The 27,698-nt window shown below is 35.7% G+C and overlaps 1 protein-coding gene and 1 long non-coding RNA gene across 2 annotated transcripts in view; one reads left to right on the top strand and one right to left on the bottom strand.

The window, feature by feature from the left end:
* ppp3cb (protein phosphatase 3, catalytic subunit, beta isozyme) overlaps positions 1-25,832 on the top strand; it is a 44,305-nt gene extending 18,473 nt beyond the window's left edge. Inside the window, 14 exon segments of the mRNA XM_058798171.1 lie at positions 4,941-5,141; positions 8,318-8,442; positions 8,573-8,684; positions 10,564-10,709; positions 13,514-13,574; positions 13,577-13,652; positions 15,489-15,566; positions 16,351-16,445; positions 17,232-17,357; positions 17,764-17,841; positions 18,057-18,141; positions 19,074-19,171; positions 19,521-19,568; positions 24,049-25,832. Coding sequence (XP_058654154.1) covers positions 4,941-5,141; positions 8,318-8,442; positions 8,573-8,684; positions 10,564-10,709; positions 13,514-13,574; positions 13,577-13,652; positions 15,489-15,566; positions 16,351-16,445; positions 17,232-17,357; positions 17,764-17,841; positions 18,057-18,141; positions 19,074-19,171; positions 19,521-19,568; positions 24,049-24,227 — 1,508 coding nt within the window. The 3' untranslated portion in view covers positions 24,228-25,832.
* The window catches only part of LOC131553471 (uncharacterized), a 35,653-nt gene continuing 13,003 nt past the window's right edge, over positions 5,049-27,698 (bottom strand). Inside the window, exons 2-3 of the long non-coding RNA XR_009274191.1 lie at positions 6,910-7,111; positions 5,049-5,183 (exon numbers count right to left, since the gene is read on the bottom strand). This is a non-coding gene — a long non-coding RNA (uncharacterized LOC131553471). The remainder of the gene's footprint in view (positions 5,184-6,909; positions 7,112-27,698) is intronic.

Raw genomic sequence — 27,698 nt, 5'->3', positions numbered from 1 at the left:
TGAAAAGAATATACGTTTTATATTCTGCACATTAGAATGTTGAGTGAATTTCACTAAATTCAGCATTTAATATGGTTAAACTGTGTTTTAATATTAGACCAAATAATATAAAAATTCTATATGATCTATTTATTAACCAGCTTTATTTAATCAATTGAGGGACTACATGGAATATTGTACTTTCAAAAATTCATTGTTTTGGACCATTTAAAATAAAATACCAAAGCCAAAAAAAGGGATAAAAATAGTGACAATTTATAACCCTAATGTTAATACTTAAAATCTTTAATGGATTAATAGTAATTTTCATTCTGTACATTTTAATGTTGTGATGCCAAAACAGCACTAAATTCAGTTTTTAAAGTGGTTGATTTAAATTTTAGTTTTTTGATTTTAGACAAAAAGCATATCACAAATGTTAATTCATATCCGTATACATATTCACAAGTTCATAGACACATTATATGTCAGCTATACTCATGTGTTTATTGTTTAGGCTTGTGCTGCTTCTCTGCAACACTCACGTTTATATTTAGCTCACATTGTTTTGCGCGGGTTCGTTCCGCTCTCCGATCAATGATTCATGGAGTTTCATTTCATTGTTGTGGTTCATAATCCAACATGTTTATTTACATTCAAATGCCTGTGAAAAGATGCACCACATGTGTGTTTATTGACATGAGAGGGTGTGTGTGAGGCCTGTCACTCTATGACTGTGTCCATGACAACAATAATTATGCTCATGTTCAGAAAGAGGACAGCATACAGTATGTGCTTATTCAGAAGGAACGTATGCAAATATCTGTACTGTAAAGGTGTGTGTAAGTGTTTTAGGTAACCAGAAGAAAAAGGTTGTTGCTCAGAGTTTGCTTGATCTCATATGACCATTTCTTTTTAAGATAGTTAAAAAGAAAACATTTCAAGTTTTAAGATGTTTTTCCTATAATTTCTTAGGTGAAATCAAAAGACACAAATGAGACGGTTGTTGACATGGAGTAAGATTACAGAGTTTAAATTATTGAGGACAGCAGCAAAATCTGATGAGAAACATCATGTGAGTTGATACTGAATCTCCTTTGATTGTAGACTTTAGTGTCTTGACAAATCTGAGCACAGTTTGAGACATTAACATCTTTTCTGAAACTTTAAAGGAAACGTGAGATTACTGGAGTCTTTTTCTCAGTAGAACAATAAGAGAAGCAAGAGCCTTAAGTCTTCATTTGCTCTCTTTGTTCTCATTAGGAGAAACAACTGAGACATTAAAGAGATTTATTTTCCTACGAGTATTTTAACGTCTTTTTGAAAAATATGTGCAAATGCATGTACAAAATAATTACATGCACATATCTGGCTTTGCACGAGTCATGCATATTTCTTTTCTTGTGAGCGTGTGTGTGTGTGCATTTATCACGTGCAAGCGAATGCTTGTAGAGTCGGCAGTGTGTGTGTGTGTGTGTGTGTGAGTGCAGTGCATTTGCCTGAGGAGACAGTGTTATGTAAGTTATCTCTGCAGCATACTGCACTTCAATAATATACCCAAACTGCTAAATAAAGACACGTACACACTCATACTGTAAACACATACAATAACAAATCATATTCAAAGCAGATCAGATTCTCAGGACACTCATTGTAGAGCTTGTCCTAACAAAATGTGCCTAGTAAAATGCCATAGTGTTCTTATCAGCAGGAAAGAAAAATCATAGATGACATCTCTTTGATATCTCAAATGTTTCTCCTAGACTGAATTGTGATTAAATGGAGAATAACTGGAGAGATGCTCTCCTGCTTCTCAGTTTCCCCTAAGAAAAAGACCCTAATATCTCCTTTGAGGGTTTTAGAAGACATCTCAACTGTGTCTCAGACTATGCTCGTATTTGAGCATAATCAGGCTCAGATGCAAACTCAGAAAGTCATACTTATAGGTTGCCCTTTAATAGCCCTTAAAAGAGACATATTATGCCCCTTTTTACAATGTAATATAAGTCTCGGGTGTCCCCAGAATGTGTCTGTGACGTTTCAGCTCAAAATACCCCACAGATCATGTATTATATTATTTTGAACATGCCTATTTTGAGTGGAAGCAGAAACACAATGTTTTTGTGCATGTCTCTTTAAATGCAAATGAGCTGCTGCTGCTCCCCGCCCCCTTTTCTAGAATAGGGCTGTGCCTTTACAGCTCTTACCTCAGATACTCTGGCAAAAAAAAAACATCTGTGTGGTTTTTATTATAATGTCTATCGTGCTGAAATCGTGCGTTTTAAACCATATTAGTTTAAACTTCTGATATATGGTTTTCTGAGCGGACACATCCGAAGCACGCGCACAGAAAGCTGCTGCCACATGGCATATGAATACTAAACTAAGTTTTCGCAAGCGAAAAACGCCATGGTGAAACAGTATTTAGAGTCCCAGCCTCAAAGGAGACGAGAAAGCAATGTATTTATTGATTTATTTACTTTATATTATGCTGCTGACACACAGATCTAATATAAACATGCGATTTCTTTCCTCGCTGTTTACCTTCACAGAAATAACTGATTGTTTTTGTTATTCATGTGTGTTTTTAACATAAACCTGTGTGTATTTGACGGTTTAAATGCAATAAGACATGAAAGAGAACACAATGCGTGGGTGGAAACTTGCAGATTAAGGGACGGTAATATTATAGTAAGATCCCCTTTCTATGTCACGGCGGGAGCAAAATCTGAGCGGCTTGTTTTTTCACAAGCTTGCAGAGAAAGGATTACCAAAAATTTACTGGGTTGTACTTTTTCACATTTTTTGGGTTGGTAGATGCACCAAGGACCCGATTATAGCACTTAAACACGGAAAAAGTCAGATTTGCATCATATGTCACCTTTAAGACTTAATGGGTCTTGGAGGAATTTTATGCAAAATGCTTGAGTTCATATTGAAATCTTGACTCATGGAGACATTGTTGAGATCTCTTCTGAAACTCTAGAGGAGATGTGGGGTTGTTTTCTCAGGAGAAGCTTCTGAGAAGCATCAGACAAAACACTCCATTTGCTCTGTTTATCTCATCAAGAAGCAACTAAGAAATGAAAGAGATCTCATTTGTAATGTCAAAAGTCAGAGATTTTAATATGAACTCAAACTTTCTCAACAAATCCATCCATCCCCATAGGTTTTATAGCTCTATATTTTCTCTGTCCATCTTTCTCTGTCTCATTTGTGTCTCGTTTTATTGCTTGCAAGGAATTTAAGAAGAATCCCCTGAGACGAAGTTGACAATTTAACATGCTTGAGAACTCAAGAAAGTCATCTGAGCAGCAAAAGAGAAACTTTGGGGCAATAAAACGTTTCTCTGTGTATGGTCTGATGTTCTGCATCATGAAAGTGACTCCATTCCTTTGTTCCTGAAATATGTAAATGTTATCTGACTGAATTTATCTTCACAGTTATTGTTTTGGCTGCTGCAGCACGTCTGCGTAGCTTGAAAAATAAGTTTCTGAAAACACATTTTTTGGATGTGGAAATGGGTTAGCATGTGGGCTGCTATGACTCAGTGTGTGTGTGTGTGTGTGTGTGAGATGCGCTTCACTGGTGGCATGCCAACCTCTGGCTGCTGTTGCCCGGTAACACTTTGCCACAGTTTTGCTCTCATTTCACCTTTTTACAGACTTTTTGTCTTTTTCTTTGTGTATCTATTTTTTTTCCCCTTTCATCATCATTTCTGGCATGTTATGTAATGTGGAAATGATAATAAACCAATATCGCTGTTGTGTTATTGGGATTACTTGCCTGTCCTGACCTTTTCTCTCTTTTTAATCGATAAACTCTAGAGTTTGTGTGTGGTTTTAGAAAGTATTTCTAAAGTATATTTCCTAAAATATATTTCCCTAAAAAAGTTTTAAATCTAGAAGAATTTGATGAGAAATAATTAGTATTGCAGCATATCTGAGCAAAGTTTGAGACATTGTTGAGGTCTCTTTAGAAACTCTAGAGGGAACACACATGAGATAATATCATCTGATTTCATTTGATTTCTGTCTGAGGAGAAACAATTGAGATAAGGAGATTTACTTACAGGAGTTTTTCCGAGTCTATTTGAAAAATATTTGTAAATGCCTGCACAAAATAATTATTTGTATGTTTGGATTTGTTTATGAGCATTTTTCTTCACTTATTTTGAAGTCACAACTTAAGGTTGAAGTTAGTATCTTCTATGGTAAAATCCCAGTTGAATTATAGTGTTAAAACATGTATTCTCACTGTAAAAAAAAAAACTGCTGTTTCAACTGCTGCCTTAAAATTTTTAAGTTCAGTCAACTTAAAAATGTATAGTTGTAGAAAGTGACAGCTTGGGTAGTTGACAAAACTTTTTTTTTTTTTATAAACTTACAGTGCTCTAAAAATGATTTTTCTAATTTATAAATAAAGATTATTGGTTTGTTTTAAAAGAAAATACTATTTCAGTCTACTTCAGTTTCATGTTCCATTCATTGTGTTACTTGTCATTTGTTTGTAATGGTTGCTACCTGGTGAGTGAAAATTGTTTCAAAAGTAAATTCTACACCATTTTCTTTTTTCAGTGTAATCTGTTTAGACATTTTGGTCAGTGTGTTTTAATGTGTAATCAGTACAGTAACATTTACTGGTATGCCCACCCTCAAGTCTTTAAAATATTTTGGTCTTTAGATATGATTTGATCCTTCTTTCAGTGTAATTGTATGGGAATCTTTACCTGTTTTGTTTCGTTTGTCTAAATAGTGTAATCAGTCTGGTTTCTCATCCTCATGTTCCTCACAAAGTCATCTAGCAGTGTTTCATTGTGTATGTTTTATGCATTCTAGCTTCACTCAGCATTCTGGATGTGTCACTATACAATGGATGTTTTTTTGTAATCTGGTTCCCTTTTGGTTTTCTACACCGTTTACTCAGTTCTTTTCTCTGTCCTTCTCTTTCTCTCTCTGCAGCGGTGCCGTTTCCGCTGAGCCACAGGTTAAGCATGCGAGAGGTGTTCGACTGCGAGGGGAAACCGCGTGTGGACCTGCTGAAGGCTCACCTCACTAAAGAGGGCCGCGTAGAGGAGCCCGTCGCTCTGCGCATCATCAACGAGGGGGCCGCCATCCTCCGCCAGGAGAAGACCATGCTGGACATAGAGGCCCCTGTCACAGGTTACTGATACAGACATCTCTGACAAGAAAACAGGGCATGATCTATAGACACAAACAGAAAATGTTATTAACTTATGCTTGCCAAGGCTGCATTTATTTGATTAAAAATACAGTAAAAATAGTAATATTGTAAAATATTATTACAATTTAAAATAACTGTTTTATATTTGAATATATTTTAAAATGTAATTTATTCCTGTGATATAAATGTGAATTTTCAGCATCATTACTCCAGTCTTCAGTGTCACATGATCCTTCAGAAATCATTCTAATATGCTGATTTTCTGCTGAAAAAATAATCTTGTCTTGGGACACGGTAGTTGATTTTTGGCTGGATGTTTGAGATCCTTCAAGCTGGTTTTTAGAACATGGCAGATGGTCTACCAGCTAATGACCAGCTATTAACCAGGTTAGGCCAGCTACAAACCAGCTACTATGCTCCCAAACACAGCTTAATCTGGGATGTAACCTCATAAGTGATATTTGGATCACTACATAGGCAGCAACTCAATGCATCACACAAATAGCTCTCCACACTGGAGACTCAACTCATAATTGATTCCAGTAGGCCTAGAGTTTGACGTTAGCATGTTGCTAATTGCAATAAAAATACAGCATGCATAAGAACAGGGTGTAATTGTACATTTTTATTTTTCATTATTAAATTAAATATAAATCGCCAGTTCTTGCCATCTTGTATTTGTTGTGTACTCGGAGCTTAAGACAATGCATTCAGGGATTGCCTTCACCACAAAGAATATGTGTGACACTGCATTAAAATTGTACAAAATAAGGCATCCAAGTATAATTATTTGATGTTATGTTATTATATTCAATGCTCTATTAGCTCTATTTCAAAAGCCCATAATCCCAGAATGCATTGTGTTGAGCTCTGTGAAAATTTGGCAGCTGTCCGTGAAATATAATGTTGAATTTAAATATACACATATTTTATTCATTACTAAAAATATTAATATCTGCAATATTTAATGTAAAGTTTACTCTAGCGTTCAGGTTGGTACTATTTTAAGAAACGAGAGTAAATATATTTATAATGTTACAAAAGATTTGTATTTTAAATAAATGCTGTTCTTTTGAACTTCCTATTCATTAAAGAACCTGTTTTCAACATTGATAATAGAAATGTTTCTTGAGCAGAAAATCAGCATATTAGAATGATTTCTGAAGGGTCATGGGACAGCGAAGACTGGAGTAATGATGCTAAAAATTCAGCTTTGCATCACAGCAATAAATTACATTTTAAAATATATTTAAAATATAAAACAAATCATTTAAATTGTAATAATATTTAACAATATTACTGTTTTTACTGTATTTTTAATCACATAAATGCAGCCTTTTTATTTATGACAATCACAATTTAACATGGCTGAATATTTACCTTTATATACCCATAATTTTGAACAAAAGGATTTATTATATTCACGTTCTAGAGTAAAATAAGTGATATTTTGTCCTTTGTGCTTTAATTTAGTCATGTATCAGATGATAAAAAGATACATAAATAAGATACACAAAAGATACATAAATAAGAATATAAAATATATCTCGAGAGACTAACAACAGGAAGTTTAAGATATGCATGTGCGTGTATTTACGCAATTACACTACATACTAAGGAATTTTATAACAGGAAAAGATTATCTCTCTCACCCTAATAAAGTAGAAAACTTTTGAAAAAACACAGGCTGAGAAGACGTTAGAGAATAAATGACATTGTTAGGAGAGGTCAGATAATGAACTGCACCTTGTGAACTTAATTTCCCATGAGTCAAAGCGTCATTCAGCACAGGCAGCGGGTCTGACGCAGGACGAAGATGTTGCTCCTCAGCTATGAAAATGCCATCATTTAGCAGGCAGAGAAGCTGAACACGAGCACCTTTCACACCTGAGACCGGACCGCTCCCTCTCTCCCAGCATGCATTTCTGAACCCTCATCAGCTGGTGGCCTGGTGAATTTCACACACAGGAGTCATTAAACATTAATTGCTCGCTGGATAACTGATTTAATTCCCTAGAACCCATTACAGAGAGAGATGGTTAGCTTTGTGTGCTTTCAGTCATTCAGACCTCGTGGCCTTTAACCCTTTGACCTCCCATTGGGCACACACACACTCACATGTGAATAGCTCCAATTAGACGACTTCATTAGATATAAAACACTCACCTTCTCTTCAGTCTCTTTCTCTTTTTCTCAAACACACACATTTCAGTCAGGACGGTGACCAGCTTTTTCATTCTCATCTTAATGATGTTTATTGGAGGGTTTCAAACGGATTTCAGCTATAACTATTGGATTTTATCATTATAGCCAGAGACAAGATCTTACAGTGTTAACAAAATACTTTGTATATCACAGAATAATTGCAAGAGCAATTTTGATATTCTAATATGTACTTATGTACTAAAAATTAGGTAAATTATTTTTTAAATAATTCCAATTTCTCCACAATTTATGTTCGTGACAGAAAAAGTAAGCACAAATACTTATTGTGAGACTTTTAACAATAGAAAATTGACTTTTGTACATTTAAATTGCTTGTCATAGGTTTGTTCAGTAGTTTTGGTCATCATCAATGTTATAAGCAGAGATTTAAAATGGAAGTTTTAATTTACACTGGCCTTTGATTTAGACTGGCAAATAACTGTATAACAATCATATATTATTCATTTATTTAATATACCTGTATGTTTAAAATTATTAGACAATTTAATGAATTAATAAATAAATCTAATCCTAAAATAAATCATTTTTAAGGTTTCTATGCTAACACTAACTAACTGTATACCAGTATTATTTATTTATTTAAAATATGTTTTAATAAATAAATCCTATAATAATCTCTAATCCTAAAATATTTTAATTTTTTTCTTTCTTTCTTTTTAAATAAACTTAAAGTAGGAAGTTTTAATATCTTCCTTTGATTTTCACTGATAAATAAGTTTATGCCAGGAGTGTCACTGTAATATTTGCATACTGATTTTTTTTTTTTTTTGTCAAACATTTGGGTTACATCAGAGTTTATTTAATGAAAACTGAACTACAGTTAAGAGGTCTCAATCTCTGTCATTCTGCTAAATTCTTCCTTTTATTACTCTTTTGCAAGCACTATTGTTTCCTTCAGCCATTGCCAATCTTTTTTGTGTTGTTACAGTGTGCGGGGATATTCACGGGCAGTTCTTCGACCTGATGAAGTTATTTGAGGTTGGCGGGTCTCCTGCGACAACGAGGTACCTGTTTCTAGGGGACTATGTGGACCGAGGGTACTTCAGTATTGAGGTGAGTATGTCCTAAGGTTCTGTTCTACCCTGCTTAGGGACCCTAGATTGTAGCACACACCACCTTTGCCTAAATATCTTGATGTGGTCCGTGAAAGCATCTTTCTTTCTATCTATATTCTGTCCTTCAGTGTGTCCTTTACCTCTGGTCGCTGAAAATCCTCTACCCAAAGACGCTGTTTCTGCTGCGAGGAAACCATGAATGTAGACATTTGACTGAATATTTCACTTTCAAACAAGAATGTGAGTACTGACACGAGGACAACTCTTTTCATTTACGGTGTCTCTACACTTACATTTAAGGTGTGAAACTATACAATTCTTATAAGCACAACATTTCACCTCTCCTTTCCTCTGATGGAGGTCTTTTTCTGGAGCAGTCTCTTGTCAGACAGAAAGAGAGATGCAGAGAGAGAAAGAGGGAGTATGATTAGCAGAAAATTAATTTGCCTGTTAATGTTGGGCCCAGGGAGCCTGTGAGTGTGATTTCCCTGATGAGGGGAGTGAGGAGGAGTGGGTGCCCTCCTTTACCATCTGCTGACTGACAGAACACACACACACACACACACACACACATTAATATGCTCAAACTTATATACAAATGTTTACTGTGCTTTCTAAATTGAGACACACCATACACCTAAAATGAGTTTAAAATAAAACAAAATACTACTACTTCTGCTACTACTAATAAAGTAAATTATTTAAAATAATCATTCAAAAATGTAAAAACAAATTATAAAATTATTTATTTAATAAAATAAAAAAGTGTCATTATTTACGCATCCTCGTGTTTGCGACTGAAAGTCATTATTCAATAATAATCTTCCTCTCTACTTGAAGTCTGAAGTGTCATTAGCATGATATAAATTAAAACAAAAATTATGAATATTAAAAATAATAATTTTAATTAGATCCAGCTGAATGAATGATTAAATATATATTTAAAAATATGTGTACAGATATAAGCTCCAACTTTAAATAAATTTAAGAAATAAGTTATTATATATTTAAATAATTCAACATTTTAATGAGCTCCATGGTAATTTAAAGGGATAGTTCACCCAAAAATGAAAATTCTGTCATCATTTACTCACCCTCAAGTAGTTCCAAACCTGTATGAATGTCTTTGTTCTGCTGAACACAAAGGAAGATATTCTGAAGAATGTGGGAAACAGAGCAGTTCTGGGGCACCATTGACTTCCGTAGTATATTTTTTTCCTACTATGGAAGTCAATGGTGCCCCAAAACAGCCTGGTTACAAACTTTCTTCAAAATATCTTCCTTTGTGTTCAGCAGAACAAAGACATTCATACAGGTTTGGAACTACTTGAGGGTGAGTAAATGATGACAGAATATATAATAAAAATAAATAAAAGTAGTAATGGAAGTATAATTATGTGTATACTTAAGATAAACATTTTAATAAATTAGTAAATTATAACTAATAATGAACTACTTTTTTGTATTTAGAATAAAACAAAGCAGCACTGTTTACATTTACATTTATTTTTTATTTTAATAAATTTAAGAAGTTTTGTGGGGTAATTTGTCAACTAATTTGCCTCCAGAGTATGACTATATTAAATATTCCCTCATTGTGATGTACATTTGAGAAGGTTGTCACATTCAGTATAGATTCCTGACACAGAGAACATTTGTATTCTTATTATTACTACACTACAACATTGTAGAATTTTTACATATTGATTGATCCAACTTCATTAGTGAGACAGTATTTGTGTGTGATCAGAGGAAAGATGGAGGGAGAGATGGAGAGATAATGCAGAGTGATGCAGTGATGTGGCTGAACAGATTGGTAGATTTGAGCAGTGAGATTGACACAGCACAGACTGTCTCACACACACACACACACACACACACACCTCTGGTTTAGTGTCCTCTGAAAGTGTAAATGAATGCAGGAGCTTAATGTACAAATTAGTTTCATACAGAGAAAATAAACCCTTCAGAAGGAGCTCATTTCATTTCTGAGCTCTGGAGTGACATTACTTCTCATCTGTATCTCTCCTGCGCTCTCTTTGTTTGTCTCTCACTCTGTCTCTCGGGTGAAATCAGATGCTCCGTGCAGGTGTGTGATCTCTGTCTCTCTTCCTTTCAGGTAAAATCAAATACTCGGAGCAGGTGTACGACGTGTGCATGGATGCGTTCGACTGTCTGCCTCTGGCTGCTCTGATGAATCAGCAGTTTTTGTGTGTTCATGGCGGCCTGTCTCCAGAGATACACACATTAGATGACATTAAGAGGGTGAGGAGGAATGTGTGTGTGTGTGTGTTATGTATATACATACATATAATTTTGTTCAGTGTGTGTGTGTGTGTGTGTGTATGTATATATGTATATATGTATATATATATATATATATATATACATACATAACACTAGTTTTGCCCCCATTTTTCATGAGCTGAACTCAAAGATCTAAGACTTTTTCTATGTACACAAAAGGCCTATTTCTCTCAAATATTGTTCACAAATCTGTCTAAATCTGTGTTAGTGAGCACTTCTCCTTTGCCGAGATACCCCATCCCCATGTGGCATATCAAAATGCTGATTAGGCAGCATGATTATTGCACAGGTGTGCCTTAGGCTGGCCACAATAAAAGGCCACTCTAAAATGTGCAGTTTTATCACACAGCACAGTGCCACAGATGTCGCAAGTTTTGAGGGAGCGTGCAATTGGCATGCTGACTGCAGGAATGTCCACCAGAGCTGTTGCCCGTGAATTGATGTTCATTTCTCTACCATAAGCCATCTCCAAAGGCGTTTCAGAGAATTTTGCAGTACATCCAACCGGCCTCACAACCGGAGACCACGACCTGACTGCAGTTCGTCGTCGTAACCGACTTGAGTGGGCAAATGCTCACATTCAATGGCGTCTGGCACTTTGGAGAGGTGTTCTCTTCACGGATGAATCCCGGTTTTCACTGTACAGGGCAGATGGCAGACAGCGTGTATGGCGTCGTGTGGGTGAGCGGTTTGCTGATGTCAGCGTTGTGGATCGAGTGACCCATGGTGGCGGTGGGGTTATGGTATGGGCAGGTGCATGTTATGGACAATGAACACAGGTGCATTTTATTGATGGCATTTTGAATGCACAGAGATACCGTGACAAGATCCTGAGGCCCATTGTTGTGACATTCATCCACGACCATCACCTCATGTTGCAGCATGATAATGCACGGCCCCATGTTGCAAGGATCTGTACACAATTCCTGGAAGCTGAAAACATCCCAGTTCTTGCATGGCCAGCATACTCACCGGACATGTCACCCATTGAGCATGTTTGGGATGCTCTGGATCAGCGTATACGACAGCGTATTCTAGTTCCTGCCAATATCCAGCAACTTCGCACAGCCATTGAAGAGGAATGGACCAACATTCCACAGGCCACAATCAACAACCTGATCAACTCTATGCGAAGGAGATGTGTTGCACTGCGTGAGGCAAATGGTGGTCACACCAGATACCCCCGAACCCCCGCAATACAGTAAAACTGCACATTTTAGAGTGGCCTTTTATTGTGGCCAGCCTAAGGCACACATGTGCAGTAATCATGCTGTCTAATCAGCATCTTGATATGCTACACCTGTGAGGTGGATGGAGTATCTCGGCAAAGGAGAAGTGCTCACTAACACAGATTTAGACAGATTTGTGAACAATATTTGAAAGAAATAGGCCTTTTGTGTACATAGAAAAAATCTTAGATCTTTGAGTTCAGCTCATGAAAAATGGGGGCAAAAACAAAAGTGTTGCGTTTATAATTTTGTTCGGTGTATATACATACATACATAATTCTACCGTTCAAAAGTTTGGGTCAGCATTTAATTGACAAAAAGTGACTTTTTGACTACATTTTCACAAACTGTTTTTCTTTCAAATAAATGCTTGTTCTTCTGAACTTTCTGCTCAAAGATTAAAAAATGTGTCATGCTTTTCACAAAAATATTAAGCAGCACGACTGTTTTCAACAACAACAAGCAATGTTTATTTAGCAGCAAATCAGCATATTAGAATGATTGCTGAAGGATCATGTGACACTGAAGACTGGAGTAATGATGCTGAAAGTTCAGCTTTGCATCACAGGAATAGATTACATTTTAAAATATAATGCAAAATAAAACAGCCATTTTAAATTGTAATATTTATCAATATTACAGTTTTTACTGGGTTTTTGATCAAATGCAGCCTTGGTGAGCATAAGAGGCTAAACTACTAAAACTCTTACCCACTCCAAACTTTGAACGGTAAATCCAGTTCCTGTTCCCCAGAAATTCCTTATCAAGCAGTCCTAGATGATTTAAAATGTTTTATGCCTTAAGACTTAGCTCTATCAACAGACGTTTGACGGATCTTCTGTAAATCTCCCATTATGCTTCTGGTCTATTTTCTTTAGCAATGAACAGGCTGTGCACAAACACAGCACACCACACAGTTTTTTAAAATGATTATTCTTGTCTTCTTTACTTTGTACAACAAAGTACATTTTTATTTTCAATGCAGAAAAGAAAAACAAAAAAATGAATGCAAAATGAATTTAGAAAATTGAGTAAAACGTAGTATTAACAAATTAAAACAATAGTGTGATGTAAAATAAGATAAAATAATACAGAAAATATGGTTAAATATTAATAATGTTGTTCATTTATTAGTATTATTAGCATATTTAATAATATTTAATTTTAGTGATGTTGACACTGAGCAGACGACTCACTGTATTTATATATTTACGTATATACTTAAGATAAACATTTTAATAGGTAAATTATAACTAATACTGAGCCACTTTTTTGCATTTAGAATAAAATAAAGCAACGTTGTTTACATGTTTACATTTATTTTAAGAAAAAAAAAAAAAAAGATTTGTGGGGAAATTTGTCAACTTATTTGCCTCCAGAGTATGACTATATTAAACATGTGCTCATTGTGATGCACATTTGAGAAGGTTTGTTACATTCATTCTCAAAATGGAGGGATTACATTCTCGAAACGGAGCACATTTGTATTCTTATACTACTAGATAACTCACTGTCTCTCTGTTTGTCTCTCAGCTGGACCGGTTCAAGGAACCGCCAGCGTTTGGCCCCATGTGTGATCTGCTCTGGTCCGACCCCTGGAAGATTTCGGCAATGAAAAGAGTCAAGATTACTTCAGCCACAACACTGTCCGCGGATGCTCCTACTTCTACAGGTAAACCACACAGCCTCCTTCCGTATCTCAGTGATTTCTCCTAGACAGCAAATTGAGACTCTCCTGCTCCTCACATTTCTCCTCAGAAAATCCCCCAGTTACTCAACAATGAAATCTCAACAATGACTCTGACGATCCACATTTATTTTATAACGCTATACTCTTACTGTCTGTCAACAATTGTGTAATTTATGTATCTTTATATTACCTCTAGGGAATTTTAGGAGAGCCATCTTAAATTTGAAGTCTTCTGCACTATGAACGAGCAACCACTGAGCAAACCGATGTTCCTCAGGGACCGTTTGTACAGTAAATTAAGGTGCAGATGAAAGTCCAGCGCCTGAAGTGCTGCACGAGTTTAATTGGAATTGTAAAGCAGTCCAAACAGTGACCAGCCTCAGCACAACACAGAATCCCCACAATCCCACGGGAATCTGCGCTCTGCCGTTACCATGACAACTGGCTACTACTGCCAGATCCGCTGAGATATGAAGATACAGAGATATAGTGAGAACCTGAGAGAAAGACAGAAATGATGGAGCAGAAAAGGAAGAGAAGATAGAAAAGAGGGCCAAGCGATTAAACGAAATGAAACAGAAATCGTGATATGGCTTAGTGCGATTATCAAATCACGAAGGCTCCTATTTAATTAAATAAATAGGGAAGCATTTTGTAATGAGAAGCATTTTTAAACCTGTAGCCAACAAAGGAGAAGCAGTTTTCCACCAAATGAATGTACGATGGCTTAACATTTGAAAATAAAGACATTTAGACATAAATATTAGTGTATTATATAATATTATATACAAATGTATATAATATCATTATTTTCTGTTATACTGTAAAATAAAATATTAATAATGTAGAATGTATATATTTCTTTTGTTTATTTTTATTTAATAAAAATAATTAAATAATAATAAATAACAATAATATAAAAATAAATAAAATATAAATATAAAAAAGAAATACTTTACTATTATAATATTTAACATAAAATAGTATATAATAATAATAATTATTATTATTTTATAGTGATTTATATATAAATTTTTGGGCAAAATTACAAGGAATCACAGCTAACCTGCAGCAAGCAAGCAAATAAAAAAATAGAGAGAAAGAGAGCGAGAGAAGGGATACCACAGCTAACATTGCGCAGCCTGTGAATGAGAGCCTCGGGTGTGAACGTTATTACCCACAATCCTCACTGTTTTCACTTCTTATGAAACCTTCTGAAATCAATGAAACACAGTGGATGATCGGTGTGTCTGTGTGCGCTTCAGGTCTGTTACTTTCAATATACCAGTATAAAAAGAAAATAATAGACCGCTAAGTTAAACTAACAAATAACATGCAGGACTATTCTTCAACATGCAATCATACACCACCGAGTCTGAGTGCTCATCTCTTTACTAGTATCACATTTAGACCCTTCAGATATTTTGAGCAGAAAATGATGGTGATTTTCACTGTAAGCTGCACATTTACTTCACTGCTACCCCCTGGTGGCTGATAGCGGTAAGACAATAATAAACACGCTAACAACGGGTAAAGTCTGTTATCATAAATATCAGAAGGCTGTGTAATCAAATGAAACCTAATGAACTGGCAATGAGGTTTCAACAGATATGCTAGATCTAAATCACAAGTGCTAAATGGACAAAACAACAGTCTGTGGTGGTTTGCTGATCTTAGCTGGTTTTAGATGGTCTCTCAGCCTATGTAGTATGTATGTATTTAGCTAGTTATTTAGTCAAATGAGTTGTGTTATCAGTGAAGGACTGTAAATAATGTTTATCAAGCCTCATTAATGTATGTTTTATCATTTTTTTACAGCTATCCTGCGGTGTGTGAGTTTTTACAGACCAACAACTTACTGTCTGTCATCAGGGCACATGAGGCACAGGACGCGGGGTAAGAAACCAACACCAACATCACCTTTGACCTCTTGTCTCTTTCTGTATGGCTGCTTTCCTCACCTACAGATATGCCTGATGAAACACCCACATAAAAGCAGTATACTGACAGGCTGGTGGAGTTTGTGTTGATCAAATACAGAGAGACACACAGAGCCATTGATTCTCCATAATCCACATACATTACAGTACTGTAGTGTTTATTGATCTGAAATGTGACCAATGCACAAACATTCACCTATTCACCTCAGCCCAGGCCCACTTATCGGTCAGTGTAGCTTTAAATGTGCAAAGATAATCTACAATACTCCACAATAGTGAACTATACCTTACAGGCAGCTAAACAACAGTCAGTAATGCATCTACAATATTCAGTACAACAGATGACAACAACAACAGACAGCATGTTAGCCGAGTACATTCATTTTACACAGACGAGTAATATTAATGTTCTTTAAACATATTTAAAGCATTTTATGTTCATCATTTTATTTTACTGCACGCCTTTGCACATTAAAGGCCAAGTTGTTTTAAAATAAACAGTGTATAAAGGCTTCCAAACAGTAATTTATTATGATCTGAGACTATGCTTTGAGAAACCAAACATTTTTGGGGTTTTTAAACCGGGTCCACCATAACACAAATAAGTACTTAATTTTTAGCAAAATCTGAGGAAGAAGATTATTTTTCCCTCACTTATTTCCTATTGTGATTCTGATTAAGTTTCTGATTGCCATACTGTAATTACCTTCTTTCTCTTCTTTGTTTTCTTTCTCTCTCAGTTACCGTATGTACAGGAAGAGTCAGACTACAGGTTTCCCTTCTCTCATCACCATCTTCTCTGCTCCAAACTACCTGGACGTTTACAACAACAAAGGTCTGAATTCAGGTTTTCTCTCTGCCACACGGTTACATGCCAACACATGTGGTTCATTATGTACGAGCAGGTGTATCTCAGAATGAAATGAGTTGTATCTTGAAGGAAAAAAATAATAATTCTTGTAAAGATATTATCGTTTTTTGTGTGCGTGTGATATTTTTCTATGATTTTCTATGTGACACTTAAACTCTAGTGTAGATCAGCATTAATTTAATTTAGTACAAAGTTATACAACAAATATAGACAACAAACAGTTTATTTATAAATTTAATATTTTTCATTAAATTTAAAAATGAAGAATGAATTAATATAATATATAATTCCTAATTATCTATCTATATATATATATATATATATATATATATATATAGAAAAAAATACATAAAACAATATATAATTATTTGTTAATTACAATCATTATTATTTATACACATATATTCATATACAGTATATCAACTTCCTGATTGTCCTGAAAAGGCTTTATTTTCTATGTGCAAAATATTTTTTTCTTATCTTTGAAATATGAAATGTAATCCAGGCATGTTGTTGATAGATTTGTGTAGGAGAGACATATGGAAACCTGTTTTGTAAGATTTATAAATACTGAAGTATGTCAGAGGTCATCGTATGTAATGCAAAGTTGCAAGGCTTTGTGTTTTTGTCGTGTGTCAATTATGTGTGTCAATCAAAAAGTAAGTTACAGATGTTCATAAGAGAAGTAGAGATACTCATGTAAATATGTTTGTTTTGTGTGAATATAATTGCTTTAATGTCTGTCCGCAGCGGCCGTGCTTAAATACGAGAACAACGTAATGAACATACGACAGTTCAACTGCTCGCCACATCCGTACTGGCTGCCCAACTTCATGGACGTCTTCACCTGGTCTCTTCCGTTCGTTGGAGAGAAAGGTGGGAAATTCGAGGAAACATGTTCTTAAACAATGTTGCTAAACAGCTTGAGACATTCTCATTCTGCCTGGAGACAGCCAGGCTTTGTGACTGCACAAATTCTTTCCATTTTCTTCATTCTGGGTATGTGTGAGAAAAGTGGATGCGCTCTTCTGCGGACTTGTTAAAACAAAGCAGATGGAGTAGCTCCATCTATTCTGTCTCAAGTCAAACTAGAATGAAGCAAATGAGCCATCCAAAAATATTTCACTTGATAGAGATGGAGATTAAAAGATCAAGTTTATCCAGCGTATCAATATAGCATTTCTTGTTATGGTGTTGTTGTGAATGTATTTGTTCAAAATTATCATAGTTTATGCTAAAATGTCAAAAGATCTTACCTTTTTTACCTTTGACTCCTCTACAGTGACAGAAATGTTGGTGAATGTCCTCAGTATCTGCTCCGATGATGAGCTTATGAACGATGGAGATGAGATCTTTGATGGTGAGGACTGCACATTACTCATACATTTTTCCTCTAATGTTTTCTAAAACGCACAGGACTAGATCATTTATATTATAACACCTATAGTTTTTAAAGTAAGAAATAAGAATTAGACATCCCAGATTCCTAGAGAAACATCATTTAAAAATCTTGCAGAATATTCAGCTTCAGTATGTTGTTTATGAAATCTAAGTTTGTTTCCTGGTTCATCTTAGCTAATGCTGCGGCCGCCCGTAAAGAGGTCATCAGAAACAAGATTCGTGCCATCGGCAAAATGGCCAAAATGTTCTCAGTCCTGCGGTGAGTCTGGGAGGGGTTGAGAACACATGTTTGGGTGTGTAGGACATAAAAAAAATTAAATAAAAAATTATATATATATATATATATATATATATATATACACACATACATACATACAGCAATATGTGTGTGTTTGTGCGGTGTGAGACAGCGTTGTTATTGCTACCATTAAAATCATTTTCATTAATTGAAAAAAGCTGAGGAAAAAAACATTTTAAATGAAAAACTTGAATTTAATCTCAAATGAAGATTAGAAATGTTGCCTTGGCTACTAACTGAAATACACTATATGGACAAAAGTTTTGGGACACCCCCTTCAAATGAACAGGTTTGATTACTTTTGAAATCATGGGTTAAAGCCGCTTTTAACTTTGGTTAAGACTGACTTTAATCACATGTCTAATGCAGTGCCAAAGGTGACCAATCACAAACTAATCAATACTTACATCATTAAATATTCATGTGTTGATTTGCAGAAACATCCATGTGTTGTATTATTGTAGTACGTTTCAGAAGACAAATTTCCACAAATGGACAAGCAGTTGCATGCTGAGCTTGTCCAATTAATGTCATTAACCTCATAATTATGCAAATAAGAATATTAAATAATAAAAAATGACCAATGGTTAACAGTTATTTAGTATTATTTATATAATATTACAGTGTTTATTAATATTTTGAATTATTTTTACATTGTCTGTTCATTTTAAATCATTTTATTCATTTTTTAGTTTCAATTATTTCAATTTAGCTTTCATTTATTTTTATTTCAGTTTTAGTTTTAGCAGTTTTAGTACTTATTTCAGTTCAGTTCAGTTCATTTTCAGGTTTTTCATCTAATATGTTTTTTTTTTTTTGTGACAAGCGCATTGTTTAGTTTGTGTGGCGTATATGAGTGTTTAAATCGCAGACGTGTGGTTGTGTTTCGACAGAGAGGAGAGTGAGAATGTGTTAACCCTGAAAGGTCTGACTCCCACCGGCATGCTGCCGAGCGGCGTACTGTCTGGAGGAAAACAGACCTTGCAGAGTGGTGAGTTACAAAAGCAAACATCGCTCTTTCTCTCTCTCCCATCACAGCCTCTTTTCTCTTTCAAGGTCACTAAGACAATGACTTACAAACTCATGTACATGTTTGCTAACCCCTCTCTTTTAGTCAAACACTTTCGTTCATTCTCTTCGCTAATTAAACCATCAGAAATGTGCACACACATACAGGGACACTAACCGGCTAACGCTAACTGCTAACTGTCCGCGGCAGCTACTTGGCAGCTGATGCTGGGGGACTGTGCTGCGTGCATGACTGTCACAATAAACTCCCCCATCCATCCTCCCTCTCTCCCTCTCTCCTTCTCTCCGTCTGTCTTTCTGTGCCTCCTCAGCTACCATCGAGGCCATTGAAGCCGTGGAGACGGTTGAGGATGGAGAAGGTAAACTGGCCGGCCTCTATCTCTCTGTGCTGCTCAGAGGTTTCATAGCGACCGCTGTAACACGCTAGCTTGCTAGACAGCGCAGCCTAGCTAACTGAGCGTGTGGGGTGCTATGACTGGTCAGGGATTGTGTATTTCTCACAGACACACACACACACACACACACACTTAACTACATGTCTAAATGGGAACATACACTATTTTAAAAGTTTGGGGTCAGTAAAATATTTTTTTAAAGAAATGAAAACAATTATTCAACGAGGATACATTAAACTGATCAAAAATGACAATAAAAACATTTATGTTACAGAAGATTTCTATTTGAAATAAATACTGTTCGTCTGAACTATATATTTATCAAAGAATCCTGAAAAATAAATATATCACAGTTTCCACAAAAAATATGAAGCTGCACAACTGTTTTCAACATTGATAATAATCAGAAATGGGTTTTACTTTTAAGCATCAAATCAACATATTATTATGATTTCTGAAGGATCATGTGACACTGAAGACTGGAGTAATGATGCTGAAAATTCAGCTTTGCATCACAGGAATAAAATACATTTTAAAACTAATTCAAATAGAAAACACTTATTTTAAATTGTATTAATATTTCACAACTTGACTGTTTTTACTGTATTTTTAACCAAATAAATGTAGACTTGGGGAGCATAAGAGACTTCTTTCAAAAACATTAACCATACGATTGTATTGTTTTTAAGCTACATTTAATTACAAAGACTACAGACTAAGGAAAAGAAAAATTAGATTTCTAGATTTAAAAAAAAATATTTGTTTTATTTAATAATCTTAATTAATTATTTATTCATTCATTCATTTATTTATTTTTACCTTTGAGGGCATTCCTAATAGAGGTTTTGTCAGATTTTGTTAATATCTTAGAACAGTTTTCAAACATGATTAGTTTTACGTTTTCTCCATTTTACTCTAGTCTAGTTTTTCTAACACAATCTCTGATAAAAGTTATGGCTAAATTGCCTACCAGTTTTCAACTAATAAGTCCAGATAGGAATATGTAGCATCAGGTTTGATTATCATTTTAATTAATTCCTTCCCATAATAATAATATACATAAAGTCATAATCATATCCCCGCTAAATGAAACTGTTTAAACCAGCTTAAATCATTTTCTCATCTCCTGTGCCAGCAAAGCTGATCTGTTTTGCTAGTTTTAGAGGGGTTTGCGGCACGTGAGAGGCTGGGAGAACAGCTAGACCTGCATAAACCAGCCAAAACCAGTTTAAGCTGGTTTTTCAGCATGTACATTGTAACGCACATCCACCCAATCTCATTTCAGTGAAAACTAGAGCCCAATCCTGTTTAATTCAGTATATAAAATATGTCCTCTGTTGACAATTGTAACTCAGATGTTGTTTAGAAAGCTAGTCTGAATAGCGTATTATAGAAATACACTGAGACATACATAGACATGTACACACACACACAAACAGACCTGTGTCTTCCTGCTTATGCAAATGCTGGACTCTGCTCTGCTGTTCTCCACCTTTTTTTCCAACGGCATACATTCTTATGTACCTAATCAGCAAAGTTACAGAATGACTCAGCAGACAGCAAGAATCTGGGCCATAGGCAGGTGAGGGCGTGCGCCCCTGCCTCTCACTAATGACCCAGTATTCTTACAGCACCCTGCCCCAAACGCTGATCACCCCAGCGCCGCTCTTCGCGCACTCACTCTGGGTTTGGTCTATCATGACCATGTGATCTGCAGGGATCATGTGACCTCTCTATGACAGGGTTTGTTTTTTAGACTCATTCTAAATGGTCTTTGTGTAAATCTGGTAAACAATGACTTAAAGGTCAGTGAGTGGTTTTGGATAATAAATGCCATTTAAAATCTCCATATAGCAAAACTGGCTTTAAATCAATAACATATTGGCCTTGTGAGATTGACCTAGAGCTCCAAGGCTGTGAAAGAATGAAATACACTTATGTAGAAGTGATTCTTATTTGAAACCAAATGCAAAACAAGTTGAATGAATTTGTGTAGATCTTTCATTTAAAAAAAAAAATTATGAAATGAGAACATTTATTTAGGAATTGTTTTAGAAACAGTTTGCACAGAACCGTTCATGAGGCCCAGTAAATATTAAAATTGCAAAGTTGAAAGTAAAATAAATATATACACACATGCATGGAAGATGTTAAGTACGCAGCAGTGTTATTTTAATATTATTTCTATTCTATTAGCATTTATTAATATTTTGAATAAGCTTTTTTTATATTTTTACTTTTTATTTTAATTTTAGTTTTTGGTAATTTGGTTATGTCAATTCAACTTATTTCAGTTAGTTTACAAGGCGACATTTCTTACTTTCAGAATGTGTTTTAATGTTTTCTAATTTATTTCATCTTGATTTTTATAAGTAGTAGAGTTTTTAGTTAATAACACTGGTGCACTTGAATATTTGTTTTATAATATTCAAATAGTTAGCATCATTATTCATATCAGAGCGAGTTGGTTAACTTCAAGGTTTATAGCTACTTATCAAAATATACCTATGGAGAAAATCAGTAGCAAAAATACTTCCAAAACTCTTTTCTCAGCACACAGGGTGAAAGCCAGAAACATCTCTGTTGTCTGAGAGCAAACCCAAGAGAGAGTCTCACATCATCTCTGACTGTGGTATAAGGCACTATGTTTCCATCAGAATGGATCAAAGTACATTAAAAATTGACATTACAAAATACTATTTTGATGCTGGTGAAAAGGGTTTGTTTTCTAATGGAAACATTGACTGTGCTATTGGTCTTTGTGAGGTTTTTCCAGTTGAAGTGGAAGTGATAAGATGTAACGTTCATTATCATCGCCACAGCTGTTCCCTTGTACACCACATACAGTGTTGGGGAGTAACTATTTACATGTAACAGCATTACATAATTTAATTACAAAATAAATGTAACTGTAATCCCGTTACAGTTACTGAGAAAAAAAAAGTGTAATTAAATTACAGTTACTTATGAAAATGTTAATGATTACAAAGGGGTTACATCTGAATATTTTCTGTAAAAAGCTAGGATATGTTGAATAATATTAATTTGCTGTTTTTGATTGATTGTTCTGAATTATGAGACACCAGCGTTTTGGGAGATTAGGACACAGAATAGGACAAATGCTTATTTGATAGCTGTTTTACTTCCTATTTGGCTTTATGTATATGCTTTATTTTATTTTTTTAAGATTAACTTTTTTCCACGGCATTGTTAGATGCCAGTGTTTCCTGTCATTGCTATGCAATGATTTGATTTCAAAAACAGTATCTATTAAACTAATTCTTTTTAATATTTCACATCTGTTTTTAACCTCAAACAATCTCAAAATAAAAATAAGTGCTAAAGTCTCATTTTGTGATGGCTGTGCTTTAAAAATAAATGATTATAATCTTAATCCAAGCGATGAGGGATTTTGAAAGTCTGACAGTAATCAGTGTTGAGTTCTACTGTAAGGTTAACCTGCCTGGTTTAAATGTCTGAAAATTATTTTTTAAATGTAGAAATTTAGAAAAGCAATCAAATGTAATCACCTACATTTACTTTAATAAAGTAATTGAAATAGTACACAGCTTATTGCATTTTAACTTGTGATCTGTAACCTATTACATTTCCAAAGTAACCTTCCCAACACTGATGATATATTGTGTGTGTGTGTGTGACCGGTTGTGAAATATGTGCAGTTGTGAATTTGTGCTTATAATGTGACTATTACATAGCAGAGTGAATCAGTCGCGTGTTTGAAGAGATATCTGTGTATGAGTGAAATTTTAAGTCATATCAGATCACATTTCACTCCAATAATCAAAATAAAAAATGTTTGCATAAAGAAAATGTGAATGTGTATGCAAAATATGAAATAAATGTAATATTTTGTTGCATTATTATTAATAGTATTTATATTGCAATATAATGCCCCTGAAATATTCATTACTGTAATTTGTCCAATATTGTAAAATAATCAATTTTATTATTTAGAAATTTGAAAAATAAATTTAAATGTTGTACAGCAAATACCACCCTGGTAAAAAAAAAAACTAAAAATATGTTTGTTTGTTTTTTACATTACAGTAATCGTTTTGAGGAAAATGTAAAAGTATATTTTTATTTATACATAAATACATGCATTTATTTAGTTAATTTAGCAGGCTGTATATCTGTATATTGTATTTTTGAACTTTTTTTTCCACGTACTGCAAAATTGCAAACTGCAAAATATGATTTTGAAGTGAAATATGACCCAGACATGTGTATGTGTGTGTCTCTTGATATAGATATATCATCATGTCAAGAGAACACTCTGTGACTATATCCAATTTGTAGAACAAGCCATTCATCTGTCTAACAGTATGTGATCATTTGTTGGTATGTCTGCTTGTCTGGTTTAGATTTTGCCCATGCGCAATTGGTGACTCCTCTTCTTTTCTCTCTTTTTTTTTTCTCATAGCCATCCGTGGCTTTTCTCCACAGCACAAGATCACCAGTTTCGAGGAGGCGAAGGGTCTGGACCGCATAAACGAGCGCATGCCGCCTCGCCGAGACGGGGTCAACAGCGTGGGGCTGTCGATGGGCAAGATGAACATGGCCGAATCCAACGGCACGGACGACAACAGCAATACCCAGTGATTCATCTCCTCCTCCTCCCATCCCTCGCTCGCCACTGCTCCTCCTCCCATAATGCAATTCTCCCCTCTCCCCTCATTTTCACTGCTACCGTCTATGTAGCAGATGGATTATGTGATATATTTAGAAAGAACTCCCTGCTTGACGTTCAACGGCCTGAACTACAAACATGAGATGAGCCGCGTGAAGATGATCATGCGTGAGAGTTGCATGATGGGATATGTAGTTTTATGGATATGGGGCTATGTAATGGAAATACGAACACGGAGTGCATTCCCTGTTCCTTTGTCCGAAGAGATGTTTATTTATGCGTGTTTGCACTTTGCGTGCGTGTCTGTGTGCGTGCGTGGGCGACATGTGATATATAATTACTATACGATGATGATGATGATGATAAGTAGGTTTTCACAAACGCTTACCTTTTTTTTCTTGGCCTGCTGTGAAACATAAAACACAAGGCCGACGCACTATTTATTCAAAAGCGTCGGAGCGTACGTTTGCGTTCGTACGTGTGCGAGAAGCTTGTAACCGTTTACTTTCACACTTCTCTTGCAGTTCTATGTTTTGCTACTAGTAATCACTATATATGGAATAACTAATATTACACAGAATAACTTCACACAGGTTATCACGATTAATCCACAAATAACAGAGAGGTTTGGAGTCGCCGTAACGCCCCTCATGCTATGTGCTCGCTGTGTTGTGTAAATCCGCCGTTGTCACGTCGTGCTGCGGTTGCTATGGCAGTCTGACACTTTCCCGCCACCTCTGGTGCTCCAGAGCTGATGGGGGGGGAGAAGCGTTCAGTCAGCTCTGTGTGTGTGTGTGTGTGTGTGTGTGTGTGTGTGAGTGAATGCGAGAAACAGGGGGGTGATTTGAGCTGAGGGATTGCGTCGAGCTGTTATTGGTGGTTTCAAACAGGTCCTTGTCCTGTGTTGCCGCACTAGACAGAACGGATTTCCAGCCACGCATAATTCATGGGAGTTTATTTTGTATATAAATGGCGTATATTTTTAAGGACCGTTTTGTTATCGCTTATTTTCATGTTATTTTATTTTGTATTCAAGCTATTTATTTATTGTTTGTTGGGTTCTTTTTTGTTTGTTTACATTGCTGTACAGTTAATTAAGCTCCGATGAGGTGTTAAACCTTTTGCGTTTCTTTATCGATGTACAGAAGTTATCCAGTAGTGTGAAGGAACATATAATTCTGTGAAATGACATCCGGGCTGCCAAAGCATGACTGCATGGTTATTTCAAATGTAAATCAAATATGGACACACCTTAACGTGTCGCACATTTTTAAGGAGAAGTATATTCTGATCATTATTCTAAACAATATTCTGGTTACTTATGATGATTATTATTATTATTAAGAGTTCTGCTGGTTTATTCCACTTTGCCTCATCCTCGTTTTGGTTGCTCATTGTGCTTTACTTTATGAATAATGAAAACGTTCATGAGTTATTTGTGATTCTATATCTTGTATTTTTCTCTGGAGCTTCATTCTGAGCATCATGATTTCCTGACCTACAGTACGGACAGTGTGAGCATGCCCTATGGGACAAATCTCTTTTTTTACTCTTGAATAAAATATGCATGAACCTTTTGGATTTTTCTGATTTATTCAACTCGCATTGCCAGCATGTCTCACAAACAGTAAATGATAAATCAGCATGGAGATCAGCATCTCCTCCATAAAACAAAAAGTGTTCAACATTTGACGCATTAGTGAGTGAAAATCATGAAGATATGACCAGGTCACATTGCATAAATCACATAAGCGTGCAAAAGTCTGTAAGATTTGTTTTTAAAAGATGAATACGTTTAAAAGATTTTCATGTTCATGCATATGCATTTTTAATCAAACCTACAGTCAAAAACAGTAATACTGTGAAATATATTACAATTTAAAATAACTTATATACACATGTATACAGTCATGGCCAAAAATATCGGCACCCTTGCAATTCTGTCAGAAAATGCAACCCTTCTCTCAGAAAATTGTTGCAGTTGCAAATGTTTTGGTATTCACATGTTTGTTTGTTTGCATTGGAACAGAAAAAAAAACAAAAACAACAGAAGAAAAGTCAAATCTGATACAATTCCACATAACCCAAAAAAAAATTGCACTGGACAAAATTATTGGCACCCTTAACTTAATATTTGGTAGCACCCCCTTTGGAAAAAAATAATTGAAATCAATCGCTTCCTGAAACCATGAATGAGTTTCTTACACCTCTCTACTGGACTTTTGGACCACTCTTCTTTTGCACATTGCTCCAGGTCATTCAGATTTGAAGGATGCCTTCTCCCGACTGCTGTTTTGAGATCTCTTCACAGGTGTTCTATGGGATTCAGATCTGGACTCACTGCTGCCATTTCATAACTCTCCAGCACTTTGTTTGTGTCACGGGGTCAACGAGACATGAGCCGTGCAGATCCATTTGCAAGCTTTTATTTCTCAACAGAGACATGGTCATAACAGGCAGGGTCAAAAAAAAAAATGGCAAACAGGTATATTGAGGGCAAGACAGAGGAATACTCAAGTGAACGGGCATGGTCTCCGATCGGTGAACAATATCCAGAGGGCTAGATGAGAGGGGTAATCCAGGTACACGAGCAATAATCTGTTCAGTGGCAAACACAGTCCGAGACAGCAGGCAAAGGGTTAATCCAAGATACAACGGCAGAAATCAGTACACGAGGAAACAGGCAAGGCAAGACTAAGACAACTAAGTGGGGAAGACTAAGACAGCCAAGTGGGCTCCGTCGAGTAGCGGTCACTTGGGGAGCGATAAATGCTAGACAATACGGAAACTAAAACACAGAATAGCTACTTTACCGAGCCATCGCTAGGAGAGGGATATATGCAGAACTAAATGCAGAGCTAAACAGAAACACAGAATGGCTTGGTAAGGCAGCTAACACTTGGAGAGTGCTACACGCAGAACAATACTCGGCAAACTGTGAATGGAAGTCCATGGTTTATATAGAGTGTGTGATTGTGAGATAGTTCTCAGGTGGGAGCGTGTGATTGAGACAGCTGTGTGTACTTGGTGCAATGAATGCTGGGAAAATGTAGTCTGGTGAAATGCAACAATAGTGTGGTGCAAGAGTCCATGTGATGAGCGAGTAACCTCTGGTGATGAGTGAACGGAAGACCATAACCCAGATTCATGACAGTTTGTAACCGTTTCTGAGTGCTTTTTGAAGCGTGTTTCGGGTCATTGTCCTGCTGGAAGACCCATGACCTCTGATGGAGACGCAGCTTTCTGACACTGGCCACTACGTTGCACCCCAAAATTCTTTGGTAATCGTCAGATTTCATGATACCGTTCACACAGTCAAGGCATCCAGTGCCAGAAGCAGCAAAGCAACCCCAAAACATCTTTGAACCTCCACCATGTTTGACTGTAGGGACTGTGTTCTTTTCTTTGAAGGCCTCATTTCTTTTTTCTGTAAACAGTGCCAT

The sequence above is a fragment of the Onychostoma macrolepis genome, chromosome 14 (assembly GCF_012432095.1).
Source record: "Onychostoma macrolepis isolate SWU-2019 chromosome 14, ASM1243209v1, whole genome shotgun sequence".
Taxonomy (NCBI): domain Eukaryota; kingdom Metazoa; phylum Chordata; class Actinopteri; order Cypriniformes; family Cyprinidae; genus Onychostoma; species Onychostoma macrolepis.
The sequence above is the reverse complement of the archived record's forward strand: the minus strand, read 5'-3'. Positions and strand labels throughout refer to the sequence as shown.